Source organism: Chenopodium album, chromosome 2, assembly GCF_948465745.1.
Source record: "Chenopodium album chromosome 2, dcCheAlbu1.1, whole genome shotgun sequence".
In the NCBI taxonomy this organism is placed as follows: Eukaryota; Viridiplantae; Streptophyta; class Magnoliopsida; order Caryophyllales; family Amaranthaceae; genus Chenopodium; species Chenopodium album.
The window spans coordinates 18,380,393-18,399,158 of record NC_137835.1 but is presented as its reverse complement, the minus strand read 5'-3'; the positions used below and the strand labels follow the sequence as shown (position 1 = coordinate 18,399,158).

General features: G+C 36.6%; 1 protein-coding gene across 1 annotated transcript; it reads right to left on the bottom strand.

The window, feature by feature from the left end:
• Positions 1-1,736: 1,736 nt before the first annotated feature.
• On the bottom strand, positions 1,737-16,781 carry LOC145583973 (iron-sulfur cluster co-chaperone protein HscB homolog). The gene is made up of 6 exons (XM_081640919.1): positions 16,365-16,781; positions 6,823-6,919; positions 6,641-6,730; positions 4,667-4,732; positions 2,699-2,767; positions 1,737-2,302 (listed from the first exon to the last, which is right to left on the bottom strand). Exons 1-6 carry the CDS (start codon positions 16,703-16,705, stop codon positions 2,165-2,167), a joined length of 801 nt encoding a protein of 266 aa, XP_081497045.1. The 5' UTR covers positions 16,706-16,781; the 3' UTR covers positions 1,737-2,164.
• Positions 16,782-18,766: the final 1,985 nt, after the last annotated feature.

Here is an 18,766-nt window from a genome sequence, read left to right as displayed (position 1 = left end):
TTATGGTGTCTAATCAATGACTATATAGACAAATATTTTTAGTTAAAAAAAATATGAATCTTTTTTTTTCGAATGTATTGCAAATTATGTTATGAATATTTTTTATAGCTATAAATATTTGTCCTAAAGATATGTCAATTTTTTCCCGTCAAAAAAAAATGTCAATTTTTTTATTTTAAGTAATTATATTGTATGAGATAAGAAATTATTTTTGTATAAGATTTTATTTTTTGAATAGAATTTTATTTAGGAAAAAAAAAACCAATAAGAACACACCAGGAGATGACATGTGTCATTGTTGGTGTGTCTTTTAGTATATATTCGTAGTTATTGATGATTGGTAACCATTTCAGTGTATTTAATATCAAATAGCTAATTGTTTAATAAGCTAATTTCAAAAAACTCTTTTAATAAGCTATTTACCAAACACCAAAAATTAGCTTTTTAATCTCGTTAAGAAAAGAAAAAAGTTATAGCTTTTTAAAATGGTCAAATCTTTAATAGTGTTCAATAAGCTAAAACTTTTTCAAAAAGCTCTTTATGAAACAAGACCGTAATGAAAAATATAATCGAGTATATCTTGTTAGATTCGTCATGATATATATTTTCAAATTATCAACTTTTTATAATTTTTGCTTATCACTAAATAAAGATATCTAAAAAGAAGTGACAACTAAAAAGAAAGGTAAGAAGTAGTATAGAGTGCATGTATTTTATATTATATGCAACTTTTACTAAAAAACGATGCTACACATAATATACAACAAATAATTTCTTTCTTTTTTAACTTGGCATATCTTTAGATCTGATCAACTATGGCCAGACTCGCCTGACCCGATTGGAAAATATAGACGATAAGGTAATTTGTAGTTAAGATGTACTTTGAGGTTTTTTCAATGGTATAATAATATCAATTCTCTTGTGGATGTCAAATAGTTTAGTTAGCTACAATGGAGATGAATAGATGATACCAAGAAATTGAATTTTATTTACTACGTATATCATTGCATTAGCGGCTCTCCCTAATATTAAGGTATGAACTGTTTTTGGTGCTACACTTCGAGGCGCACACTGAACCGCCAGCTTAAGAATTACTTGTCTTTTTTACCTATCAAATTGGTATAGGAAGCATGCAAGTGTACAACAATACAAGTATATTTTACTGTGTTGATTTATCCCCCCCCCCCCCCCCCTTTTTTTAAATGTAAAACCGCAAAACATGTCAGTTTTGGTAATTAGTTGGTAGTTGATTGCATTAGCTGGTTTGAATAGCTAGTTATGATTAGGTAATTGTGTAAAAGTGTAGAGTCAATAGTTGTTAATTGTTAGCTATTTTAGTGTATTTAAGAGACAAATAAGCTAATTTTAAAAAGCTCTTATAATGAGCTTTTTCTAAAAAGTTTTTTTAGCCCAAAAAGCTCTTATAATGAGCTTTTTCTAAAAAGTTTTTTTTAGTCCAAAAAGCTCTTTTTAATAAACTATTTATCAAACACCCAAGTTAGCTTTTTTAATTGGTCAAACATCTTATTGGGCAAAATAAGCTAAAAAATTCTTTACCAAACAAGGCTTTATTCTCTCTGCGTCTCTAAAACACATCTTTCATTAACTGCAATCTCTGCTTTGTGGCTTGGACGAGAATTGTAGCACTAACATTGACTATGCCTGCTTTATTTTTATTTTTTTGGTGAAGACTATGCCTGCTTTATTAGTTGTAGGCTTGTAGCTGAATTAGCAAGAATATGTTTTTGAATCGAAGGAAATATATTACATCAAAGTTCAAAGAGAATCAACTTTAAACGATAAATCGAGAAGATCTCTTACTTCCTACAAAAAAATTATTCAGAGAGAAAACAGAAGTTGTATAAATCAGACGTCTTCAGCCTCCTTTGCTAAACCAGACTTCTTTGACCTCTTTCGCTATGACCTGTTCATTATTACATCAAAAGTCTTAACCCTTGCGCTGTACCTAGATGCATCCACAAAAAAGAACCATGGCATCTGCACCCTTCAGCTTAAACCTCTATGTTATGAATATGCTAAACAATACTTCCACTCTTCAAAACAGGCCACTTTCTTCAATTCTGTGACTTCTGAGTGAAATTGCTCAGAATATTCAGAAGAATCAACTTGCAGTTTACAAGTTCTCAGATACATATGAACAATATCAGAGACGTTTCACAATTTCCTCATTGGCACGTATATAATATGTCATTCTACGGATGGCATTTAATGCCTCATTGGTATCCTGGCTTTCGAATGCTCCTGCAAATGTATTGGACCATTGTTTTAATCTCTCATGTACCTGAGCCATTATAGTAAAAAATTATTAGATATTGTATGAATATATATCTACATATACACCATAAAGCTGGACAGCTGGTAATAGCCAAGACATTTGGCTTGGCCGCATTGCCTTCCTTCCATATGTTAACACTAAACACTCGTATTAATACCAATCACCATGTGGAAAACATAAAAATATTATACTACCTCCATTAATGGTTATTTGCAACTTTGAAATTTTTTATATCTCACAAATAATACCCTAAAGTTGCAGATAGTCATTAACGGAGGTAGTAATTTTTTTGCTTCCAGAATCTCTCTTTTCAGGATTGCAAATGAGCCAGGCACACAGTAGTTTAAACAAGCAACAGTTCATATGTAATTCAATATCAGACTTCTATAGAAAATCTCAAACCTCTGCCTGAATCTGTTTTAATGCCTGAGAATCAGGAGCATCTTCAACAGATTCTCTGATCTCCATAATCTGAAATGATCAAGATGTTTTATCTTATTAGTCAAGCACACAAATGAAGAAAAAGCATAGATAGCAAACAAAATGAAATGTAAACATAACTAGCAAACCAGAAAGTACTTCGATACTAGTCCTAAACTCATAATATCTAGAAAATGGTATGCTTATTTCTCAGGTTCTTGTTAATAATGGATAATTTCGGTTGACTAAAAGTCCTTCAACGCCTTTGATCTTTACAGCAACCAAGGACTGGATTCCATCAATTACTCAACTCTGTCCTTAAATAAAGTACAAAAAAGGTTATGGGTATGATTGATTAAAAGCGAATAAAAAAAAGTAGAAAGCGGGTTTTAATTAATAAAGGTGAATATAAAAAACAAAATTGAGGAGTTTAGTTGAATAAAATGGAAAAAAAAAAATAAAAAAATTGGGGTTTGGTTGATTAAGAGTGAATAAGATATGGGATTTTTATATAGAGAAGATTTTTGGAATAAGACTGTTCTATGGGTAGGGGTGAAAATTCGGTTTGCGGTTTGGATTATAATCAAAACCGAATTCAATCCGAATTAATTTGATTTCGGAAATTTCAATCCGAATCCAAACCGAATTAAGATTCAATCCAATCCAATCCAAACCGAATTAATTTGGTTTTTTAAATTAGAATCCAATCCAAACCGAAATTTTTTCCCTTCTTTTGCAACATTCAAATCCGAAACTCAAATTTTACCCGAAAATTCCTACAATCATTTCTTTAACTACATTCTTTGTGAGAGAGTAAGATATCGAGAAAGGAGAATTGAGAATTAGGTTCTTTATTTTTAAGTTTATATATGAAAGGGGAAAGTGGTTGGATACTTTGAAAAAGAAAATGGGCTTAAAGTATTGGGTTAAAATTCGGTTTGTAATTCGGTTTTCGGTTTTTTAAAACCCCAAACCGAATCCAATCCGTAATCCATATTTTTTAATTTTTCCAATCCGATCCAATCCGAATTCAAAAAAAATCCAAACCGAATTACTAATTCGGTTTGGTTTTCGGTTCGGTTCGATTTTAATCCGAATTACTTTCACCCCTATCTATGGGGATGGAACTAGGGAAGGAGTGTTTATCTTCTAAAACTCAAGAGATGGACTAGCCAGCAGGGTGGGTTTAGTTTCTTTCTATAGATAAGAAGTCAGCTATGTGCATGAAACACCTTCCTAGTTCCTACCACAGCTTTGACTCTATAGCAGGAAAGACCTGCTAGGAGTTTCATCCATGAATCCATGATGAAGACAGAAAAGTGATCAAGGACGACCAATCCACAATCAAAAAGACACTAGAAAAGCCTAATACAACGGAACACCATAGAATTCAAGTAAAAATTGATTAAAAATAATTAGCCAAGCTCAAATTTCCAACAATTTTAATAGCTGACATTATCAACAGATCTGTTTTCTCTGTATAAACATCTGCAGAAAATATAGCATAATCTCAAATAAAAGACATTATGCTTTCTTTCCTATCTTCTCTGATATAAAAATAAAAAATAAATTAATTCCAAACTTAACAACCATAGTCAAGCTTCTAAATTAAATTCATGGGGAATGCATTCCTGCAAAAACTACATAGGTTCTCAAGTGGTTCTTTTTGAACTAATGGTCACAGCTTACATTGATTTCGACATTCAACGGGACACCAGAACTAAATTTCGAAAGAGACAATCATTATTCATTAAAGAGGAGAAGGTTAGAGCTTCAGCATCAAATTCAATTCTATTATTCCATAAGAGTTCATGCATTGATAGCACAGTCCAGTAGACAAAATAATTATACTGGATGCCGAAATGGATTTTGGAATTTAAGAAAACTAATCGAAATTAACAAGTCAAATAGCTAATGTAATTATCTAAATGGATTGTGTAATTATCTTACCTCAGCTAGCAACTCGGGATCTGAAACAGTCTGCTCTTCATCAACGTGTACACCCTGTAACTTCATCTGCCATGGTAGAAATCACACATCAATTGTCTTATATGGAGGCCTGATGAATGAAGAAAAGGTATAACAGGAGGCCAAATAACATTCTGAAGTAACGTGTCTATTGACTGGTTTCTAACTAAATTCTTCGCGGGGAGAGAGAGAAGGGGGGGGGGGGGGGGGGGGGGGTAGAAAGCACAGTTGAAGTGTCGTTTGGTTCTAAGCCTTCCTATTCTCACTTTAAAACCTCCTGGCTACCTTCGCTTTTTAAAGCCCAAGCATGTCTATTTCTTGGTAATCCATTTGAAAAGAAAAAAAAAAAACGAATTCAATAAATTATAGACCTATCAGATTTATTTTTTGAAGGTTGTTCTGCTTCATAAAACAATGCTTCTTTTAGGATAGTCTCAGTCAGATCCATCTTCTAATTTCTCTCTCCCTTTACTTTTCTTGATTATCCTTACTCTCTACTTTGTTTGCTCTTCCTCTATTTCCATCTTTTCCACCTACTTAACTCACATTCCCAGTCTTTTGTAGTCAACAGAACCCATAAGATCAACTAGAATCTCTAATCCTCCTGCAGGTAAGATTAGTATGCCACAATGCTACTGGTGACACTTTTTCTTACCCTTGTTCCATACCTTCTTAACACCAAATAAGTATTTTATCAGCAGGACGCTGATCCTACCTTACAAATTTGGCCAATGAATTCAGATGTTTGTGATAGTTTAAAGACTTGTAAGCATATCACACATGGGAGATGGTGGATTTACTTCCATGCCATCCGGGGTAAAAACCCATGAGCAGCAAATGTGTCTATAACTCTACATATAAAAAGGTGAAAGGAAGAATTATAATTAGAGGAGATGCACACAAAGGAGGAAGTTGACTACAATGAAACCTTTTTCTAGGAGTCAAATTCACTAACATCAGGAGTCATAATTCTATAGGTGCCTACAGCTGCCAAAAAGAGATTGCTAAATATAAGCATGATGTACATAAACATTTCAGCATGGAGATTTAGATGAAGAAACTAATGAGTGTCCTGAGTAATGCTTTGGGTTACAATATGTAACTTATAATCTAGTTAGGAAAATTTGACATCATGAGGATAACATGAAAAGTAATAGCATGATATTTGAAAAACGTTAAAGGTATCAATAGTTAACTTACGGTGTGTTTGGATTGAAGGAAATGGAGGGAAAGGAAGGGAAGAGAAATGGAGAGATGGGGTATCTTTCATTTGGATAACAAATGAGGAAGGGAGGGAATTGGAGGGGAGAGAAATGGAGGGATTAAATTGCAGAAAATTGATCCCTTCAACAATGGAGAGATTTGGAAAGAAAACTCACCATTTTTCCCTCCCCTCCCTTTCCCTTCCCTCTTCTTCTCCTCCCTCCCCTCCTCTTCTCCTCCCTCCCCTTCTTTTCCTCCCCCTTTCTTTATCCAAACACATTGTTAGTTCCATCTAATAAACCAAAGCATATAGAATTGGATTTCCATTATGTCCGAGGACAACTGTAGCATAGACTCATCAATCTTTATCATGTAGTCATGTACCTACACTACAACTGCATATTTGACACATATTTCACTAAGGTTCTTCCTAGACAGCACCATCACTAAATACTAAGCAATTTGAAGGTGTCTCCACTCAATTCTCCAACTGAGGGAGGGGGGCATAGAGCACATAAAAGTATAAACTTTACAAATGTTTGTGTAAGGCTGCATACTATTAACTTCCCTTATCTGTCCTAGATTAGAGTCTCACCAGCAGAGTTATGATCAAATTGGTATAACTAAGCACCACACACAAGATTCACACATAGCATAAATGCATGAGGTTCATACAGCATACTTTATCACAAACACTAAAATAGAAAGCCTGCTATTTTTCAAACAAAAGTGTAGAAATTCTGTAGTACTCACAAGATATATTGCCCTGGACAAGGAATTTTTGAGCGTCCTGTATGCATCAATTATTCGAGAAGATTGCTCAGCAGCATACTCCTTTTCACTCTAATCACATATGACGGTAATTAGACAGCCTAAAAGTCTGGATGTGTTTCTAAACCTTCTAAATTCAAATACATACGAAGTATAAAACAAACCTCAGACTTTGAATGAACTAAATCAGGATGCAGTTTTTTCTGCCAGTCTTTATACAAGCCCTCCAAACTACTCTCCTCAATATCATATTTTCGCTCCCTGTATCATGTTAAACAAGCACAACTTAAAGGGCTATAGTCATTCTCATTAATTAACGCTAATTACTTTAAGTTTGAACCCCAAGGGGATGAAGAATTCATAAAATCACATCATATACCATTGAAACACATAAAATATTTAAGTAGGACAACAACAAAGTACACTTAAGCACAATACATATATATATATATATATATATATATATATATATACAAATGATAGGACAAAAGGTTGTTTGTATTAGTGCTTAAGCTAAAAGCTTGCAAACGTCAATGGCTTTAGGCCATTACTCTCGAAGTTCACTATTACAATTTTCTGGATAGTTTTCTCCTACAAAACTCCTACTATTTATATTACTACTACTGTCTACAAATTTGGCAAAACAAAGCCTTAATTGCTAGTGGTACTTTTCTTGTCTTCTTTCCTTTTTTGCATAACAACAACAATCACCTAAAGCTGGCTGTCTCCCCTGCTCCCAACGGTTCTCTGCTTCCATTTTCTGCCTCCTCTTGTGTTGGCCCTTGCTTGGTGTTGTGACTGTTCTGCCCTTGCTGCCTTTTGCGCCTGTGATAGTTAAGTGTCACGGGTGGTGGGTATGGGTTCATTGCAACACTCCCCCCCAAGAGAGCCACCTTGTCCTCAAGGTGGAAGTCCGGAAACCTTTCTTTGATGCCTTGCGGATCTTCCCATGTAGACTCGAATTCTGGCACACCGCGCCACTTAATCAAACCTCCTTCCTTGCTCCGCGTCCGGCCTTAAACCGCATGTCTAGTACCCCTTCAGGCTCAACAACCAACTCCAATTCGGATGTGATCTGAGCCGGAATGGTGGGGGAACTAGGTAAGTCTCCAAGAGCTTTCTTGAGCTGTGACACGTGGAACACGGGGTGTATACTGCAGTCCTCGGGCAATAATAATTTGTAGGCGACCTTTCCCACTCTCTGTACCACTTCAAAAGGCCCGTAGTATCGAGCCGCCAACTTCTCAAAGGGACGTTTGGCCAATGACCTCTGGCGGTATGGTTGGATTTTGAGAAACACAAACTCCCCCACCTGAAATTCCATATCGCGGCGCTTCCCATCTTTATTCCTCTTCATGACCTGCTGAGCCCGTAACAAATTAGCCTTTAACTCATCAAGCATCATGTCCCTCTCCCGCAGCACCTCTTCAACAGTGCCCACTGTTGTTTGCCCAGCCCCTATTCAAATTAATTTTGGAGGATCCCTCCCATAAACCGCCTTGAACGGGCTCATCAAAGTGGACGAGTGTGAGGTGGTGTTGTAGGAATATTCAGCCCACGGCAACCAACGTGCCCACCCCTTGGGTTGCTCACCGGCAAAGCAACGCAAATATGTTTCAAGTCTCTTATTTACCACCTCTGTTTGACCATCGGTTTGGGGGTGGTAAGAAGTACTCTTTCTCAAATCGGTTCCTTGCAAGCGAAAAAGTTCCCTCCAAAATGCACTAACAAACACTCGGTCACGATCCGTGACTATGCTGCCTGGAATTCCGTGCAACCGCACAATCTCTTTGACGAATGTTTCAGCCATTGTTAAAGCCGTGAACGGGTGTTTTAATCCGATGAAGTGGGCGTACTTGGTGAGGCGATCCACCACCACTAGGATCGTGTCAACTCCCTTCGACCGAGGCAACCCCTCGATAAAATCCATGCTTATATCTTCCCATACTCTCTCCGGTATCGGCAGAGGTTGGAGTAACCCCGCCGGAGATTGTTGTGAAAACTTATTCCGTTGACAAATCCCACAAGTACGCACAAATTCAGCCACGTCTCTTCCCATTCCCAGCCAAAAAAGCTCTGCTCCCATCCTCAAATAAGTTTTCAGGTCTCCAGTGTGCCCTCCCTTAGGTGAATTATGGAAAGACTTCATTAATTCAGCCTTCAAGCTCGAGTTTCGAGGAATGACCAGTCGGCCCTTGTGTAAGAGCTGCTGATTTTCGATGGAGTACCCAGATTCTGACTCCCTGCTTCTACCACGGCTCTCAACCGCTGAATTTCCCCATCCTTCTCAATTTCTTTCTTCAACATATCCCAATCAAACCCCTGTGTCGTGAGCAACACTCTCAGCTCCACCTCGTCTGCTTTCTCGCCTTTCCGGGACAAGGCATCGGCGACCTTGTTCGATATTCCGGGTTTATATTGTAGATCAAAATCAAACCCGATTAATTTTCGTACCCATTTTTGGTACTCCATCCCAATTTCCCTCTGATAAGTGATGTATGAGATTGTTGTTCACTTCGCACTATAAATCTCCTACCTAGCAAATAGTGCTTCCATTTTTGCATCGATAAACACACGACCATCAATTCTTTCTCATAAATGGATTTACTCCGGCCACCGGGCCCTAGAACCTTGCTGAAAAACGCCACGGGCCTTCCCTCCTGCATAAGGACCGCGCCGAGGCCAAAACCCGACGCGTCGGATTCCACCACGAAAGTTTTAGTGAAATTCGGCATAGCCAAGACCGGTGCCGAACTCATAGCTACCTTCAACCTTCGAAACGCCTCTTCCGCGGCTTCACTCCACCCATAATTATCCTTCTTTAATTGGTCAGTGAGGGGGTGAGCAATGTGAGCATATTGCTTGATGAACTTACGATAGTAAGTCCTAAAAAGCCTCTTAATTCCTTAAGAGATCTTGGAGTGGGCCAATCCAACATGGAATTAATTTTATCCATGTCCATCGAAACACCTTCTCTTGAAATCATGTGGCCCAAGTAAGCCACCACTTGTTTACCAAACTCACATTTTTTTAAATTAGCAAACAATGAATGATCTCTAAGAGTGGATAAAACAATTCGCAAGTGTTCAACATGATCTTCATGATTAGCACTATAAATAAGAATATCATCAAAAAATACAAGCACAAATTTTCGGGGTAGCCGGTGCATTTGTAAAGCCAAAAGGCATGACGGGAAACTCGTAATGCCCCTCGTGTGTCCGAAAAGCCGTTTTATGGGTGTCTTCCGGCTTAACAAGTATTTAATGGTAGCCGGCCTTAAGATCAAGCTTTGAAAAAACTCGAGCCCCATGCAACTCGTCAAGAAGCTAATCAATCACCGGGATTGGGTATTTGTCGGGGACCGTCTCCTTGTTTAGCGGCCGATAATCCACACAAAACCTCCAAGAATCGTCTTTCTTCTTAACCAACAAAATCGGGCTCGAGATCGGGCTAGTCGAAGGCCTTATAATTCCCGCTTGAAGCATCTCACCGATGAGTTTTTTTATCTCATCCTTTTGAAATTGGGGGTAGCGCTACGGTCTAACACTAACCGGGTTGCTCCCCTGTAATCCCCCGTATTTTTAAATATATTAGTAATGAAATTATATTTTATTCATAATATTTATTTGTATTTTTTTCGGATTTAATTTCAAAAGTTTCAAATTATTTTTGGGTTTGATGAACGATTTTATTACAAAGAACTTTTTATGAACCTTTCTTCACTAATTTATATCCAGCAAACAAACCAAACCCACTTTCTTTTCTTAATTGGCCCATTAATTTTATGAGGCCCAATCTTAAAACTAACCCTACACCACTCTCTCTCCTATAAATACCCCATACATCCCCAAAATTTCCCACACAAAAAGGTTAGTCTTATTTTCATCCTCCTTTGTTTCATTATTTTGCTTAATGTTATTTTAATTGTTTTGGGTTTTGATTTTAGTATAAAGATTATATTTTTAGTATTAAATTATATTTTAATGGTATAAAGATTATAAATTTCAGATTATATTTATGTTATAAATTTCATATTTTATGAATTATAAACCTAGGGTTTCAATTTATTGAAAATCATGATTTTAGGGTTTTTATGAACAATTGATTTAGGGCTTTTATAGTAATGATGTTTTGAAATTTTGGTGATTATATTACTAATTAGTTTCCAGATTATTTTGAACACGTAAATTCGTATTTTAATGTTTAGATTTCGGTTCGTTAATATTAATCCCGTTTTAATCCCGATCAGGTTCTGAACTCATCCGATTTTGACAAAAAAGTAGTGTTTTCCATGTGGAAACGATGTTTTAAGAAAGACTCACTACCTTTGGTAGTGAGCACCACCCTCTCGTGGCCAAATTCTGCCTCTAAATATGATTTTCGGGCAGTTTTTCATTTTTAACGAAGTTTTTTATTTTTAAAATTTTATCCTTGAGTTTGATTAATAAAATTAATTATGTTTAAAGTTAATTAAGCATATAAATATGTGTTTTTTTATTTTAATAAGTTTTTCATCATATTATATTGTTGGAAATTACTTGGGATAGTAATATTAATTGTTGGTTGTTTTCTAGGAAGTGATGATTATTCCCTAGGAGAATTTTAAGTGATTAAAAGTGGCTCAAAGGATTGTTTGTACGAGGTACGTACATGTCTACTTCGTTGTAAGTAGTACCATGTTTAGGTATCAAAGAAAAGAACTTAGTTTCATGATTAGAGAACACTTGGATGAAAATTGTTTGGTTATACATTTAATTAATTCATATGCTTGAGTGTATGTATATATGATTGACGTATATAATTTTATGATATGATCTGATTTAATTGTCTTGCTACTATTGTTATATTGAATGATTGTGTTATATTTCTGGGGTTTTTTTTTTTAATGTTATTGCTATAGAGAGTATTGTTCTTGAGGTTTTAGGATTATTAATGCAGAGTATTATTTTTGGGTTGAGATATGATTATATTTGGGTTATTAGTATGTGTTTTAAGAGTTGAGACATTATGAATCGAATTGTTATGTTATTTGGGAACATGTGCCAATATTGAGATATTATAAATTAATTTGTGAATGGTTATTTGATCAATGTGTGAGATCAAAAGGTTGAAAATTATTTATTTTGTTATGGGTTTGAGGCTCGGCGTTATAGACCTTAGTCCTTGGCATGTTGGTAATGAGATAATGATCATGAGTTAAGAATGAGGTACAATCTTTATTATTTATTTTTCTATGGTCCCCTACAGTGGGAATTGACCCGTATGTGGTCTGGTTCAAGGTGTTTTCTAGTTATTGGGAGTATTCAAGTTTTTATACTTGTTGGTTTTATTCGAATTACCCATGTCCAAGGCTAGGTATAGAACAATGAGCATGGCACACTTACGGGATAAAGAGTTGAGTAAAGGTTTGTATTATTATTCGAGGTTGAGTTGATAAAGGTTATTTTCAGAGTACAATGTGTTATGTAGTTTTGAACTACATTATTTAATTGAGCTAGTAATGTTGATTATCCTAGACTAACTTTGTGAGAATGGAGTCGCGCCCATTCTTGCATCGCGCTAAACTTTTATTTCAAATGGTCATTTGGGACCTGGATTGGACAACCTGGTCTATTGCTTACTCCAAACTAAATTAAATTAATTAAATTGAATATGATGAGTCAAGTGTTTGGAATTTAGTAAGTATGTTGAGTCAATTAAATTGTCTAAGTGTGGAGTCTTGATTAATGAATTCGTGTTGTATGTTTATTTACTTTAATTAATTGAGCATGCTAGGTTTGGTATGTTGTAGCCTGTATGTACTCAGCTTTGCTGATTGCGTGCTTTTGTGTGTGTTTTCTTTTGGTCATGGCCTTCGCCTTTCAATGACCCTGTGATGATCCAATTATTACACTTGTATTATTGGGGAGCAATATTGCACAGGTTAGCTTGATGATGTGCAGTTCGGGATTTGACAATCGCATTGTCAAGGGATGGTGTGATTGAGTGTATTCGTTCTTTGAAATTATTTATGCTTTGCAATTTCATTTATGTTTTGGATTTTTAATATTGGTTTGGTTTTAAATAAGGGCCTTATATGGTTCCAATTTGTAAGCTTTGACTTATTCGTTTTCTAAACTGTGTTATTTTAAATACTTAAGTTTGATTTTTCCGCTGCGATACTTTGATAAAGCCTTAACGTTTTAACACGTGGCGGTAACATGTCAATGGTTCTCCACTATTTTATTTAAAGTAAGTGGTTTGAAAAAGGGAGAATTATTGGGGTGTTACATCCCCTCCTTGAGAACTATCGAATGCTCGTGCCCCCTAGTCAGTGGCAAGCCCTTTGGGCTCTCAAAAACTGCTGCAAACTCTTTCAACACCCCTTGTAAAAATTCCGGCGGCCCAACCTCACTAGGCCCACTCTCCTTTGGGCTATACTCTTCTGCTTCCACCAAGTTCATCTCCACTAGCACACATCCTTCTCCTTTCTTCAAGGTTCTGAGCATAGCTTTAAGAGTGATCCTCGTCTTTCTTAAGCTTGGGTCTCCTCTAATCACCACGGTTTTTCCACCCAAATTGAAACTCATTTCCTGTAGTTTCCACTTAGTAATCACGGTCCCTAGTTTTTCGAGCCATTGAATGCCCAAAATCACATCCGAATTTCCTAGCTTGAAGGGTAAAAAATCCTCCTCAATTTCAATTCCTTCTCCTAACTCCAACCGTACCCCCTTACACTGCCCTCGACCTTTGATGTTCTCGCCATTGCCGAGAGATACTCCATAACTCGCGTCCCCGGAAACGTTCAAACCCAAGTTCTCAATAGCTTGTAAAGAGAGAAAATTATGAGTGGCCCCGGGGTCGATCATCACCACCACCGGCTGCCCCTTGATCGTTCCTTTGAGCCTCATGGTCTTGGGGTTTGACAAACCTACAATTGAATTCATTGATACAGAAGCCAGGGTTACCACCGGTGTTTCCATTGCCGTGAACTCCCCTCCCTCCCCGTCGTCTTCCTCCTCCACTAAGAGCACACTAAGGCCCTTGGTCGTACATACATGTGTGGGTCTCGTCCACCTCCCATCACACTTGAAACACAATCCCTTAGCTCGCTTCTCTTGCATCTCCCTCTCGCTGCCACTGAACTGTGAGGAGTTGGGGTGGTTTTGATTCTGAGTTGGGTTGTGATACATGCTAGCAGGGTGATTGACAAAGGCAATGGAGCCTTGTGAACTTTGGGTGGACTGAAAGGAGTGGGTTGGGTTGGTTTTAATGGAATTAAAGGTTTGGGTTGGTGGGTTGGTATAAGGTGGGCTGGAGTTGTGATAGGATTGGGCTGGCCAGATCCTAGGAGAGTTGAGGCTGGACTCCTATTAAAATAAGAATACGGTCCAGGTTTTGTAAAAACCCCACCCGTTTTCTTGAGCCCAGCGACCCGGTTTCTCTCTTCGACCCGCACCGCCAGATCCATGGCATCATCCAACGTGATCGGGTTCACAATCCTTATCTCTGCCTTTACATCCTCCCTTAACCCATTGATGAATTGAGCCTTTAAAATGTCCTCTGGTATTTCGGGGAGTGGCGCCGCCTTCTCGATGAAGAGCCTCCGATACTCCGCCACGGTGATGACCTGTTGCACCGCCAACCATTGCTCGTGCAATGACCCCGCGTTAATCGGCCGAAATTAGTTTAAGACCCTCACCTTCAAATCCTCCCAGAGCACCACCGGCCGGCGACGGTGCTCCCACTGATACCACCTTAACGTATCTCCATCAAGCGCCACTACCGCCGCTTGTATCTTCTCTGGTTCGAAAAGCTGGTAGAATTGGAAGAATTGTTCACCCCTTAAAATCCAGCCATCCGGGTCTGACCCGTCAAAGGTAGGCATGTCGAGCTTGCGGTACTTCCAGTTGTTGCGCTGCTCTTGACGGTTTTGTTGGTGGCGGACTCCACCTCCAAGTCCTGTATCCCAGTTCCCGAAGCGGAGACCATTAAAACCTCTCGCCCAAATGGTGGTTCGTTGTACCCACCAGCGCCTTGCGGTGACCCGTTGTAACCCTCGAGCGTCTGCACCTGTTCCACTTCTTCTTCAACCCCCACTGTTTGCGCCGGTTGTTTTCCCAAGGCTTTGAGAGCGTTACGGATCTCATCCATGGCTTTCTCATGTCGACTTGCCGTCATGTTCACCTGTTGGGTGATGTCCTGCCGGAAACGGTCTATTTTCCCTTCCATGGATTGTCTCACCCTCTCAAGAGTCTCGTCTTGCTTCTTAAGAAGCGCATGTTGAAGTGAATTTTCACCTTCACCGAGTTTTTTGCAAATTTCTTCCACTCGCTCTTCAAGTGCCGCCACCCTCTCCGGTGTCACGGTCAACGGCGTCGGCGGCATGTCGGCTCTGATACCAAATGCAACGGACTCGTGGTTCACACACACAAATGATAGGACAAAAGGTTGTTTGTATTAGTGCTTAAGCTAAAAGCTTGCAAACGTCAATGGCTTTAGGCCATTACTCTCCAAGTTCACTAATACAATTTTCTAGATAGTTTTCTCCTACAAAACTCCTACTATTTATATTACTACTACTGTCTACAAATTTGGCAAAACAAAGCCTTAATTGCTAGTGGTACTTTTCTTGTCTTCTTTCCTTTTTTGCATAATAACAACAATCACCTAAAGCTGCCTATCTCCCCTGCCCAACGGTTCTCTGCTCCCATTTTCTGCCTCCTCTTGTGTTGGCCCTTGCTTGGTGTTGTGACTGTTCTGCCCTTGCTGCCTGTGATAGGTAAGCGTCACGGGTGGTGGGTATGGGTTCATTGTATGTATATATATATATATATATATGCTAAAACACGATCTCACGAGGACAAGTTATGGAACTATGATGTGATAATAAGTTAACAACTTCAACTATGAAAAAAAGTTATTCAATCCCTACAACTCGAGACACACGTCTATCCCTCTATCCCAAAGATTAATTATATACTCCATCACTCTAAGTCTAAGGGTCTGTTCTCATTGACTGAACTGAGCTGAGTTGAACTGAACTTATTAGAGCTAAACTGAACTGAACTTATTAAAGCTGAACTGAACTAAATTGAATATTGTGTAAGAGAAGGAAATTGGGAGCTGAAATGAACTGAACTTATTAGAGCTGAAGTGAACTTATTAGAGCTGACTGAAAATAATCATATGAGAACAGGCCCTAAGAATTTCCTAGTTTCCTTTTCGGCCCCATCCCTTTGGGTTTGCCCCATACTATACATCGTCCACAACTTCACTCTCTCATACTCTACTTTTGGTCATACCTCCCACCAATTTTTTCACTCATCAACTCCACTCAACCACTACTTTAAAAAGTAGCAAAACTCCAATACGGCAATCTTAGAGGGACGGAGGGAATACGTATGAGTTATAACAACTTTGTTGTACACATGATTAGGTATGTTATTATGCTAATAAAAAGTTATCAGCTACAACTAACAAAGACAATAGCTCATAATAATTACATCATCATTTTACGTAACAAAATCAAAGCAATTCAAAACTCACGGCACTAACATTGAATTAACATCACTTAAAATTTGCATAAATTAGAAGTTCTAGTAAACTATCATAGCAATTATGAGCTAAATTAATATTATAACAGCAATATCAATTAAACATTCAAAAAATTTATATGGCTTTTAACAATTATACCTCCATGTAATGAAAAAAAAAGAAAACTTACAATCCGAAAATCCGAAAATAATCAACAGAGCGATCAATAGGTTGAATACAACGGCAAGAATCACAAACAAGAAAGAGTTGCGAAGTTGTTGGAGACGAATTACAGTTCCAGCATCGTCGGATTTCAGAGCTTGATGATGATTCGGAGCAAAAAAGCTTGAATGATTGCTTGGAAAAATCATGGAGAAAATTTGCACGAAAATTGAAATGGCGAGGAGAAAATGAAGAGGAGAGAGATAGAGTTTGGGAATGGAAGGTGGTAGAGGAGAGAGAAGAAGTGGGTCGAAGGTGTCGGTGGAAGAGATGCGAGAATCGCCGCCATGAATGTCTGATTGTATTCATCGGAGTATTGTGTAGTTCCGGCGACCGAAGCTGAAGATAGTACGTGTTAGATTCGCGTTATTACGAAATACGAATGACTTGTTTGGTAGTTGGTTGTGAAGAGAGGTGTCAATTCAGAGGATCGAATCGGGTCTGATTAGAGTCGAGGCAATTTTTAAATTTGTATCCATGGGAAATATTACGAGTATCATCGGATACTAATAGACCGGAAGTAATATTCCAATAAGATTTTTTTCTTTTTTTCATGTTCCACTCGATTCACACTTTAGGCTAATTTAAATTTGGAATCAGTTTTGGATGGTTAGGTTTCAATCCCCTCTCAATATGATCTAATTTTAATTTTGGGAAACTCTTTTTGTCAACCTTCTAGTTAGCAGTCTTAGCACATTAACTAGCATAGTGTCTGTGCGATGCACGGTTTATAAATCAAATTATTAAACCCGTAGGAAAAATAAAAACAAAGGTAATTCAATCACTAATAAAGGACTTGGTTACTGATGGTCAATAAAAAAAATTAAAGGAACGTTATTTGAATAGTATTTTATGTTATTTGAATTTCTTTTAATTTTTTATAATGTTATTTTAATAATTGAAAAATAATTGAATAATACTCCACATAACTAAATAAGAGAAGTGCTCGTAAAAATTAAATAAAAAATTAAAAAAATTTAACTACATAAGAGAAGTGGACTAATTCATTTATATCTCCCGTTGACAAAAAAACTAAAATTATCTTATCATACCATCCGCATCAGTAGCTACAATCAATCATATAACTAATATATAAAGCTAAACTTTTAGTCAGGCGACGAGATATCGACACTTGACGTTCCAACTTTTCGCCAAGTGTCGCGCCACATAGGATAGAGTTATATAGAATTCAATTTGTAGGATAAAAAAAGTTAATTTAGAATTCTATTTTCAATCAAATTTGGATAGAATTTTAGGATAAAATTGTTAATTTAGAGTTTTATTTTTAATAAAGTACCAATATTTCATATACAAATTAAATTATAATTTTATTAAAAAAAAATTATAACACTCATAAATTATCATATAAATTTATTTTTTGTATCATAGTATTTTTTTTGGAGCGAAGGAATTAGCACCACATCCATTATTTATAATATATTCTAATCAATTTAAACAATATACTTTACAATCTAATATAATTTTATTACTCTATGTAGACCTTTCAATCGGGTCGGGTCACGAGTCATTTCGGACAGGGTCATTATTTCAGGTTACGGGTCAAGAAATGTTTAAATCATCATAAAAACACATCAATTTCTAACTAATTTTGTATCAATGATATGTTTTAAAATTTGACATATAGATTAAAAATTTATCTTAAAATTCAACAAACACTTGGTGTTCCAACTTTTCGCCAAGTGTTGCGCCATGTAGGATAAAGTTATATAAAATTCAATTTGTAGGATAAAAAAGTTAATTTAGAATTCTATTTTCAATCAAATTTGGATAGAATTTTAGGATAAAATTGTTAATTTAGAGTTTTATTTTCAATAAAGTACTAATATTTCGTATGTATAAATTAAATTATAATTTTATTAAAAAAAAATTATGACACTCATAAATTATCATATAAATTTATTTTTTTTATCATAGTATTTTTTTGGAGCTAAAGAATTAGCTCAAAATGCACCACATCCATTATTTATAATATATTCTAATCAATTAAAACAATATACTTTACAATCTAATATAATTTTATTACTGTGTGTAGACCTGTCAATCGGGTCGGGTCACGAGTCATTTCGAACAGGGTCATTATTTCAGGTTACGAGTCAAGAAATGTTTTTCACCAATGTTATTATTATTAGTCATTACATGCCTCCTATATAGTTTAAATCATCACAAAAACTCATCAATTCCTAACTAATTTTGTATCAATGATATGTTTTAAAATTTGACATAAAGATTAAAAATTTATCTTAAAATTAATAAACAACCCGGGCATCGCACGGGCACAAAACTAGTCTAATATATATATGTTTTATTTACCCGTCACGCACTCACCAAATAATATAATAACCCTATATT